Source organism: Ascaphus truei, chromosome 1 (genome assembly GCF_040206685.1).
Source record: "Ascaphus truei isolate aAscTru1 chromosome 1, aAscTru1.hap1, whole genome shotgun sequence".
Lineage (NCBI taxonomy): Eukaryota > Metazoa > Chordata > Amphibia > Anura > Ascaphidae > Ascaphus > Ascaphus truei.
The window spans coordinates 401,258,675-401,270,425 of NC_134483.1; the positions used below are offsets into that span (position 1 = coordinate 401,258,675).

General features: G+C 38.3%; 1 protein-coding gene across 1 annotated transcript in view; it reads right to left on the reverse strand.

Annotated features, from left to right (window-relative positions):
- Nucleotides 1–4,263: 4,263 nt before the first annotated feature.
- The window catches only part of GUCY1A1 (guanylate cyclase 1 soluble subunit alpha 1), a 45,021-nt gene continuing 37,533 nt past the window's right edge, over nt 4,264–11,751 (reverse strand). The window contains exon 8 of the mRNA XM_075612755.1: nt 4,264–6,893. Coding sequence (XP_075468870.1) covers nt 6,707–6,893 — 187 coding nt within the window. The 3' untranslated portion in view covers nt 4,264–6,706. The remainder of the gene's footprint in view (nt 6,894–11,751) is intronic.

Below are 11,751 nucleotides of genomic sequence, written 5' to 3' on the forward strand. Positions count from 1 at the left end.
ATCCAATCTGTAAAGGCTAATCTCTTGAAAATGTTAATACTGTATATTGCAATGAAATGGGTATCAAATACAGCTAGCATAATACTACTGAGACAGAATTGTAATTTAATGTTTGGCTTATTATGATCTATGACAATGACATCTGTTATCTGTCACTGTGTTTACAGTTTGGATAACTGGACACTACAACTTCTTGTATTCTGTAGAGATATCTCTATAATAACAACACTGCTACAATGGGCTAGTGTAATCCATATTCTGACAACATCACTTTGGCTCATATTTCAGGAAACTTGTTCATGATTCTAATTGATTTGCCTTTTAAAATGAGGCAATGTTTACTTCACTCTGCTCGACAGTGTCTTGCAACAACTCAAGATTATGTTCTTAGTACTTGTTGCTTTTTTTATTGTAAGACCTTGTATGTAGGCCATACATTTTCTCACCGGAGTTTTATACATAGAATGGCAAATACATTGTTCATTGTGAAAAATGAAATGTAACAAACGAATTTGTTTTCTGCGTGAGTTGCAATCATCGTTGGTAGCTGTTTTTACACCAAAAAAATTATGATCTATACAAATCAATGTCCAAAGTGCTATTTTTCTAATAATTTAAGACCCCTATGCCCAATAAGAGACACAATGTAGGGAAGATATATCCTATGGTCTACATGAATTATTGATTGCGGCATGTTTAATAGTGATTAATATAGGTGACCAATTCCAATAATTTAATATTTTTGTAAAAAAAAAAACTTGAAGCAAACATATACATATTTGAAAATTATTTAAAAGGTTTAGGCCCATATTTATGGTTCTATGCCATAAAACAACTTATAACACTGGAAGACACTTTATAGCCCATTCACTTACAGGAAGGTGTCTTTCAGAGTTAGATTAGCACTTAATACATGTGGTCCTTTATATCTTCAAATGCTTTGGAGTGCTGTACGATCTTTACTTGATCTCTTTTGTTATAAGTTTGTTCGTAAAGTGGTGTATATTCAAGAGAATGTTTGTGTGACTTTTACATATTGTTTGTTTGTTTAAACAATTTACTGTAGAAGCAGCTTGATACTCCTAGTATAGATAAAGTTTAAAAAAATATATATAGTTAGTTATGTCAATGGAAAATCTCCCAAGCCTTCTCTCAGAAGCTGCCACAGCTTTACAAAAATATGGGACCCATGGATTAGATTTTTTACCGATCCCTATAGATGGGGATGTGGTCCAACCATGAGGCAACTCCTCTACGCCCATGGGACATGGACCCGGGCAAGAGTGGCTCCCTGGCTATTGAGGTGAGATCTTGTACATGATATAGGAAGCCCTCAAATGCTAAATCAACTAAGAGCGAGAACCAACCCCTACATATAACTACCACAGTTGACCATGCAAACTATTCACGATCCCGCAAAGATATAACATCCCCCAATTTCTCCCTTCCCCAAACTTCCTTCCTACAGTTCATGCACTATGCAACAGAATAAATTCGATAATGTACCGACTAAGCTCTCATCTAACAACAAAGGCACCACCACGAGTCCTATAACCCTGTATCCCCATCATCAGTGCCTCCACTACTATGAAATAAACCTAAAAAACGATATGCTCCAATTCGGATGTGGGCTACAGTAGTGCAAGACAATCATGGCTCTCACTCTTATGGGTGTTATATCCATTTGTCTACCCCTCACCACCAACAGCTTCCCCACAGTAAAGCGCATTATACAATAAAATGCACCTAGATGGGTGCCACGTACCTCCTGTCTCCCCCCCCACCCCGCTCTCTATGTTTTCCCCTTTACGTAGAATGTATTTTTTCACTGTAGTTGCTATTAATTTCGCTTACACACAAAGATACACAAAATACAGACAAAAAGACACAATTACTTTGGGACTGGGGTTGAAAACTAGACTTTCCTTGGTGCAGGGAACTCTTTGATCGAGTTTTTCCCTGACCGGGACTTAGCCCGGATTCTCCTGGAACCCAAATCGGCATAAAATTCCACACGCCTCTGCTACGTTCTCTTCTGAGAACTTGGTCCCTCCTGACCACGAGTTACTCCAAATCTCCTGGAACTCAAATCGGCATAATATCTCCGCCGTGTCCGCAAACCATCGTTTCTGAGAACTTGGGCGCAAAAGTCAGGCCTTAGACTCTGGCATGCAGGCTTTTCAGGTTTGAAATCGAAACCGATTGCTCTGCTATTCACGCAGAAGAACTATAAAAAGCCTGCCCGTGCTGTTACTACCGGAGAACTAGAATCCAATTGGCTCACAGATTCTTATAGTATTCTGAGTTTCATTCAAAAAACACAGCAGCCAATCAACGCGGGGGAAAATTCCCAAGCAACAATCAGTGCCAAGCCAGCTAGAAAAGCCAGGTCAGCGGGAAATCTGAAATAGCCAAAGAACATGCGCAAGCTTGCCACCTTTCTCCCTGGCTATCTCAATGCCACCCACTGGGACAGGCTCCACCAGGTCTGGCAGAGCAAGTGGCAGCCCGGAGGACTGCCATTGATCTCCGGACCTGGTACTCCACCTTTCCCCGCTGACCAAATGCTATTCTCACCTCTGGGCATCCTCCAGCAGACTTACCGGCGCCTATGGGTTAGCTCAGGCAGCCTGTTTGGACATCAGTTCTGAATGTAAAAAGCACATTACATTTTAATAAAGTATAATTTACTATACTTCTGAGTCTTGGGGAACAGGGGACAGAAAGGGAAAAACGTTGGAGGTTCATTTCCACACACACTTTCTCTTGGACTCAGACTGGACTCTCAGAGTCCCCCCCACAACCTTATATATGGTTGGGGCACTCACAAACCCTATACTGGTTGTGGGTCACCTGGGCACTAGCTGATGTACCCCCCTTAACCTAGGGATTCCCTCCGCTACAGGAAAAGGTTTTATCCCTGTGCCCCATTCTCCTTTCTGGGCTGTGCTGAAGCAGGGTACTCTAGGGGTGTCACGTTTGCGTTTTCAAGGGGAGGTATTACTGGGACAATGTGCCTTCATGTATCTGAGAATTAGGCATGATTCCCGGGTACATTTATGGGGGAACCGACAACTCCAGACGCCAACCTCCTAGGCACAGTCTGTCAACGGTTCCGCCGTAAAAAAAAACTTGAAACTCATACCCTAGCAATCCCTGCTTGCTGGCATGCCTGAAAAGGGAAAAACACAAACAAAATTGTATTACATACAATACATTGGCACAGTACAATGTTACTTCGCCCAAGAGCTAACTCTCTGGCACTCTTATACATGGATCAGGGGTAACCAAGACGGGCTTAACCTTTGAGAGCCTGGTTACCGCCTATCATCACAGCTATCATTAGCTAAGGAGATACTAGCAAAAAGCAATAGTTGCCAGATAAGATTAACATTACATACATTACTCGAAGAAAACACATATGAAGTAAAAATGTTACTTTTAGGGTGATCGAATCTTTCTAAAGAAGCCAATTAAATTATTATTTTTTTGTTTTTAAAAAGCCGCTATATGGGGCCTTTAATTCCATTACTGACAGATATAGTTGCATTATATTTTATGCCATTCTGGGATGGCAAAATATTCCCCTTTCATACTTTACCTCCCAATAATCCGAATTCTCTTGAGATTGTCCTTGTTTCTCCCCTCACCATGTGGTTTGGGTGGGAGGATTCTCTTCCTGGGAAGCGGCAAAGGAAGGAGGAGTCACTATATGGGTCACCCTGCTCTCTCCTTGCCCCTTCCACAACTACCTATTAGAGCAGTTCCTCTCCTAAAGGGGAACGAAAGGTACTCTAGAGCAGTGGTTTTGAACATGTCCTCAAGAACCACTAACAATCAAGAATTTAAGGATATCCCTGTTTCAGCACAGGTGGTTCAGTAAAAATGACTGTGCCACCTGTGTTAATGGGAGAAAATCCTTAAAACCTGAACTGTTAGAACTCCTTGGGTACTGGAGTCGGGAACCACAGCTCCAGAGGAGAGTCAGAGAGGTGTTGCGGAGAGTGCCTGAATTGGAGGTTACTGAAGTTAAAGTTAATGACAATTACCCCCCAGATAAGGCATGATTACCACATCACATTTTGATGACTCCCGGCGTGTGTGTGTGTGTGTGTGTGTGTGGTGAAGGTGGGTTTCTGGAATTGAAGGTTGGTCACCAAAAACACAACTTGGCTTTCTTACACAACAGACATTGTAGTGAATATGCTTGCTTTATATGAAATATATTGCAACAATTATTACCAGAAAGAATAAACACAACAATAAGCAGCATAAAAAACATTTATTGCTATTACGTACAGTTTAGAGAATGGATTTTAAAATATAGTATAATAAATGTATTGAGCACATATTGCTTGAGGCTCACATAAGCTAATGCTTGTCTCATAACAAGTAAATTCCGGGGACCAACAGTGAAAACACATTCTGTCAGATTCAATAGCAGTGGCATTATAAACTGACATAATAATAATAATAATAATAAAAGATGCAGAACTTGTTGCAAAAGATCTTGATGACATTTTTTTCCTCGTTTTCTTTTTAGCATTACTTTATTCAATGAAAGATAAAACATGATCTATTATACTGTACAGGTCAATTATGACAGCCTTCCTGTAAAAATATTGGTACAACAGCAGTGCAATAAAAATAGCAACACAGCTACCCCCCAAAAAAGAAAACTCTCAGTGCGTGTTGCTTATTGCACCACTTTTATTTTATTTATTTTTTTGCAGAAAGACTATGATAAAAGGCAATGTATATTTATAATATAGGATATAATAATGTATGGAATATAATCATAATATTTATGCAGTTAATTCACTTTCAACAATTATAAATTATCAACCCTTACAGAAACATATTTTTAGGAAACACAAATAAAATATACTTTATTTTTTATGGCATGCGTATGCATATATTTATACATGTATTTTTTTTTTATATATATAATATATATTTAGTTTCCCCAAAATATTAATACTGTCTGAGGTTTTTTAAGATAACAGATGAACTAAAGTGCTAACATATATACACATAAATATATATATATATATGAATATGTGTGCAGACAGTTGTGGGAAAACCTATACTGTATTCAGAGGCATATATGTTTTGATCAAGAATGAGATTTCTATGAAAATGTAGTTTACATGAGAGTATTGGCAAATATTGCAAATGTCTTAAAATTCAGTGACAAATGCTACCGTCCGATGTTAACTATGAGTTAAATAATTTAAATGGAAGAGAGGCCAGTTACTGTACACATTTATTTAATTCTATTTGCCATCTTCTTCTTTACCAGGCAGCTGTGAGTTTCATAAGGACTTTCTTCACTTTGGAAAGTTCAAAGCAGTTTCTAATGGGACTGAAAGAATGTGGAAGAATGCCATGACAAACTGAAGGAAGACAATTTTTTTAGGGGTACATTTTTCATGGACTTTCACTCCACTAAAGAAAAACAAATTAAAAAAAAAAAAACCCCAGCTAAATGGACTTACTCTACAAATGCTAGAGTAGGCCGCCTGACTAGCCTCTTAGTCTAAGCAGCACTATGTGCTCTGGCAATAAACATAAATAATAAAAAATAAATTCAAGGCACAAGCACCTTGTGTGCATTCTCTCTGCAGGTACTGTATAATTATTATTATCATCATCATCGTTTATTTGTGAAGCGCCAACATATTCCGCAGCGCAGTACAATGGGGTACAGAGTTATGCATATTACAAAAACTACTACATACAGGTGAGGACAAACATGCACAGATACAGAGAGGTAATGAGGGCCCTGCTTGTGAGAGCTTACAATCTATAGGGAATGAGGGATAATGCTGAAACAAGGAGGTTAGGTGGCTGCTTATTGTAGGATAAGTTGTGGCTCAGGTTAGAACAGTCTGACAGCTGAAGCCATTTAGATTTGTTTTTGAGTGGTGGGGGTGAAAATTGGTCCCAGTAGGGTTGGAGGAGGAGGGGAGAAGGCAGTTAGAGGTATGGTAAGTAGGCTTCCTTGAAAAAGTGAGTTTTCAGGGCGTTGTTAAACATTTGACAGCTGTGAGAGTCTGATGGTACATGTTAGGAAATTCCAGAGAGAGGGGGCAACACAGGAGAAGACTTGCAGGTGGGAGTGAGGGAAGGTGGGAAGAATGACGGATGACTCTACTCTCTCCGCCACTCTTTCTCTTCCTCTTTCTTCTCCCCCCGTGCCCTAGCTGAGGAGCGGGCAGGATTCGACTAGATTCTACCCGGCACTGGAGGGGGGGCCCAGCCAGGTGGCTGAAAACTTACTTTGGGCCAAACTTCCGGCGGGGCCTAACTTCCAGGTTCAGCCAGCCAAGATGGCCCTGATTACATGTCTCCTTGAAACATGTTAAAAATGTGTAATTTAAGGGGTGTGGAGTCTCTGAACACTACCCAACTAAGCTTAATTATAGTTTATGTCAAGTGTGATGTCCATCAGAATATTCCAAAACAATATTGTGAGTTAAGGTAATGCATGAGAAGGGAGGGATAGTACAGGTTTTAATTATCAATGTTTTGTCAAATTTACGGGAAACGTACAACATTACCAATAATGTATTTTCTTTATATATATATATATATATATATATATATATATATATCTTTATATATATATATATATATATATATATATATATATATATATATATATATATATATATATATATATTCAAATACAAAAAAAGTGCCTTCAACCTTTAGCTTTGTCGAAATGTGAATCTTCAACTGTCTTTTTTTGGCACCAGATCTTGGAAAGTATTTCTTGGTCACACACATCAAGAAAATAACAAATACCAGGAATGTCATTGGGAAAGTTTGGTGGTAGATCTTCTCTTGACCGAGGTATAAACTTGAAGCCTTTATAATCCTTAAGCAAACTGGAAAATAAAGGCAAAAATAGACTTTATTATTAGATAATTAAAATATGTATGTATATAAGCACCAATATTTAAATTTGCATGCAATCACAATGTACCAATTATTATGTTAGATTTAACCTCCCATTGAGTGTTTGACTTTGAAATCTCACAAATATTGTTTGTCATAAACCTGTTCTAAACAGACAGTAACCATCAAAATGCATTCCACGGGTAACCATTGATTGCCAATGTAGCTATGTCCCCATTGAGAGGGCGTAGGTAGCCACAGTGTCAATCAATGGCATTAGGTATACAAGGTTTTTTTTTTTATTATTTAAGTAGTGTTTTTTTATGTCTTTTTTTAAAATTAGGAATTACCAAAAGCCCTATTTGCCACATTTGGCTATTGGACATTAGTCAAGAGGAGGGGGGGGGGGTTAGGTTTGTTGGGGGACTGATGGTAGGGAGTGGATGATGGGGGTAGTTGCCCCAGGAAGGGTGGTTAAGCAACCTCGAGTGGTTGTGGTAAGGGTCAACCCCTTGTTTGCCTTAGCGGCTAGTAAAGTATTGCATGGCAATGCTATACTAGCCACTAAGGTGGCAAGTAGTGTAGTATACAGTATTTGTGTATTAACCGCTTTGATTCCTGTGGTGTACCTTGGGAGACACAGACACAAGGGTCATTTCTACAATATGGTTCTGTAATAATTTATATTACAGAAGCCTATGGTAGAAATATTAGTAATGCAATCGCGATGAGGGAATTAATGCATTATTAACGGTCACCTTAATTCCTGCACAGTGACTACGAGTATAATATTGCATCCAGTACATTATTACCGCACTCTTGATGACTTCGGTCGTAACAGTGCGGTAATAAGAAATGTTGTATTGTTTTAGCCGGGTGCGATATTGACTCTGTTGTAACATAATTTGATAAACCTAAGTCTAAATCCAATAAAACATCAGTGTAATTGGTTCATTTTGGTTTAAGGAGGGACTATACCTCTAGGTTAAATTACAGTACCAAATGGAGGTCTTAGAGAAACCAGAATGAAATCATTTAGATTCAAAGTCATGACATTTGTTCTCATCAGAAACTATTTGTTTATAGTAAGGAAAGTAGAAGTTTGGGGAATAATATATTAAACTGAAGTTGGAAAGTATCCACAAATGTACATGGCTGGTCAACTACAGCTGTATGTTTAACAGTACAGCTCAACCCCGTTATAACGCGATCCATTACAACGCGAATCCGCTTATAACACGATTCAAGCGTGGCTCCCAATTTTTGTATTAATGAATACTTTACAACACGATTATTGGTATGTTAAATACTTTATTGTACAATGCATACAACTATACATGATTTCTAATGCGATCCGCTTATAACGCGATGTGATTCTTTGGACCCCAAGCACAGCGTTATAACGGGGTTGAGCTGTATTTGGATTTCTAATACAGCCCATACAGCTGTGTGTAAAATAGAAGTGAATATTAATTCTTTAATTCTGCATTCTCATGAAAAAATTCATGAATTCTTACTAAAGTGCTTTTAAAGGTGCAATCGGTCATATTTATATATATATATATATATATATATATATATATATATATATATATATATATATATATATATATATATATAAAACGGAAATAGCTGTGTTAGTCCAGTTAATAGTGCAGAATAAATGAGTACTTCAGTATAAGGTGATACCCTTTTTTATTTGGACTTATCCTCCTTTTTACCTTTCCCCATGAGTTGGCTGTCCACACCTGGAATGGTTGTCACCTCCCCCTTATCATCACACCCATGTCTACTATTGTGTATACGCTCATGTTAAGATACACTGACATATTAAAACGCTATATTTGCAGATTTTCGGTTTATTCTATTTTTGAGTGCTGGGAGTTTTGTTCATGATTATTTGGGAGGGATGAGGGCCCCCCTTGTTCTCGTTGCACCACTTAGACGTATTTAATTCTTATACTCACATTGTGTGCTGTCTACTCCTTATATCCTTCTGTCTTAACGATTCGGTCAGGGTTGTGAGATGTCTGTTTCTGTCTTCAGCATATGCGGTGGTATCTTATAGCCTGGCTGTGTATGATACCTTGTTTTGTATGAGTGGGATGGAAGCTGGAGTTGTGGAGGTAACAGCATCTGTCTGTTGGTTTCTTGCATACAGATGTTTGTAGTTTGCCATCTTTCAGTCTTACTGTTATATCTAGAAAGTTTACTTGGTTTGCCGAATAATCTATTTTGAGTTTCATTGATGAATGGAATGAGTTTAGGGACTCGTGGAATTGTTTTAGGTTTCCTTCACACTCTCTCCATATTATAAACAGCTCATCAATGTATCTGTAATATTTGTAGGGTTTGTGGGGGCATGTAGTTAGGAATCTTTGTTCAAGATTTGACATGAAAAGATTGGCATATTGCGGTGCCATCTTCGTACCCATTGCAGTCCCCATTAGTTGTAGGTACATTTCCTTGTTGAAGCTGAAGTAGTTGTGTGAGAATGTATTCTATCAGTTTGGTAATTACTTCAGCGCTGTATTTCTGATCCAGGGGCGATATTGTAAGGAATTGCAAGCATGCCTCAATACCGTCCTTGTGGGGGGATGTTGCTGTAAAGGGATTCTACAACCATGGTAACTAGCAGTGTGTTGGATGGTAGTTGGTTCATATTGTTAATGTTATTGAGACAATCTGTGGTATCTTGTATGAAGCTGTTGGTGCTTGTGACTAAAGGTTTAAGGATATTCTCCACTAGGCCTGATATATGTTCAGTGAGTGTACCCATACCTGTTATAATTGGTCTGCCAGGGTTTCCTGGTTTGAGGATTTTGGGAAGCATGTAGAAGATCCCATCTCCTGGGTTGTCAGGTATTAGTTGCTTCAATTGTGGTTGCAGGTGGTAAGAGAATTATTTGATCAGGTCCATGAGTTGCTTTGTATATTCCTGGGTTAGATCATGTGTGAATTTCGTGTAATAGGTGTTGTCTGAGTTTTCTGTTGCCTTTTTCTATGTATTCATTTGTGTTCATAAGCACCACTGCACCTCCTTTATCTGCTGGTTTGATGGTGATGTTGTGGTTGTTTCACAGTTCCTTGATTGCAGATCTCACCATGGGGGATAGGTTGTACATTGGTTTTTTTTCCTGCTGTGCTGATGCTAGAGAGGAAACTCACGATCTGAAGTTCTGTATGTAACCTTCTAGTTTTAAGTTGCGTCCTGTTGGTGGTGTGAAATAGATGTTCTTCTTCTTGTTGTTGTCATTATGGGGGTGCTCTCTTTTTTGTGGAAGTATTCTTTCAATCGTAGTCTCCTGAAGAATTCTTCTAGGTAAGAGTATAATTGGATTTGATCCAGTTTGGTGGTGGGACAGAATGTTAGTCCCTTGGAGAGAATAGAGATCTCAGGTTTTGAGAGTTTATAATCAGCCAGGTTTATAACTCCCTGGCAGGCTGTGTGTTCTTCTGGGTTGAGGGTTTGTATCTGTCTTGAAAAGTCAATTGGGGTTTTTGGTTCTAAGTTGTTGTCCACTCATACAAAACAAGGTATCATACACAGCCAGGCTATAAGATACCACCGCATATTCTCTGACACTAAATACAGAAACAGAAATCTCACAAACCGGACCGAATCGACAGAAGGGATACAAGCCAAAGACTATTGCCAGAACTATCACATCTGCACTAAAAGCCCCACAAGAACACCTGCTACAATACAGACAGAAAGAACCTACCACACGCATACCACTAGTGGCCACATACAACCCTACCCTAGAGGGAATACGAAAAATATTTGCAATCCATGCTGGCAGAGGATGTGCCATTAAAATAAATCTTCCGCAAACCTCCCATTCTTGCGTTCCGGCAACCACCAAACCTCAAACAGAGATTAGTTAACAGAAAACATCATAACAAACTTAAAGACAATGATAATGGCACAAAACCATGCAACAACACACGTTTCAAACTCTGCAAACATATATACCAGGATCTCACAGCCAGTCCCAACCATGGAACACTCAATGTTAAAGGATCATACTGCTGCACATCCAGGAACGTTGTATATATGGTTCAATGTAACAAATGTGACCAAGGATGTCACTTTGGCGAAACCAGCCAAAAGCTTCAAGGCAGAATGAATATACACAGACACTCTATACTACACCACAAAGAAGGAAGATACTGCTCACCAGTGGGACATCATTTCTCACAACCAGATCATTCCATAAATGATTTAAAAATCAAAATCCTTAATGGAATGTTTAAACGCACCCAAGAACAGAAAACATTTGAGCTCAGAATGATAAGACTCTTTGATACCAAAACAAGAGGACTTAATGTGGATAGGGGGTTTCTCACACACTATACCAATTGTTTATAATTACCCTGCCTGCCTCTCTGAAAATGTTCTTATCCACACCTTTCCCCCCTCCCCACCCCCCACAGCATCCCCTTCTCCCTCCATGCTATTACTTGTCACCGTTTTATTACCTTACAAATGTCTAAATATGTCCCTTTCCCACCCACCCTTATCTAAATTTGTTTTTTTTCCCTGCCTTATAAACCTCTGTTTTAGCATTGACTCCTTGTAAACCAGTATTGCTGACCTGAAGAAGAGAGTAGAACTCTTGAAAGCTTGTCCTATGACATAACTTTTTTATTTGGACTAACAATTTATCACCTAATACTTAAGAACTCATTTTTTCTGCACTATATATATATATATATATATATATATATATATATATATATATATATATATATATATATATATATATATATATATAGATACAATACAAGATTAACTAAAAAAAGGATGTATTATATATATATATATATATATATATATATATATAT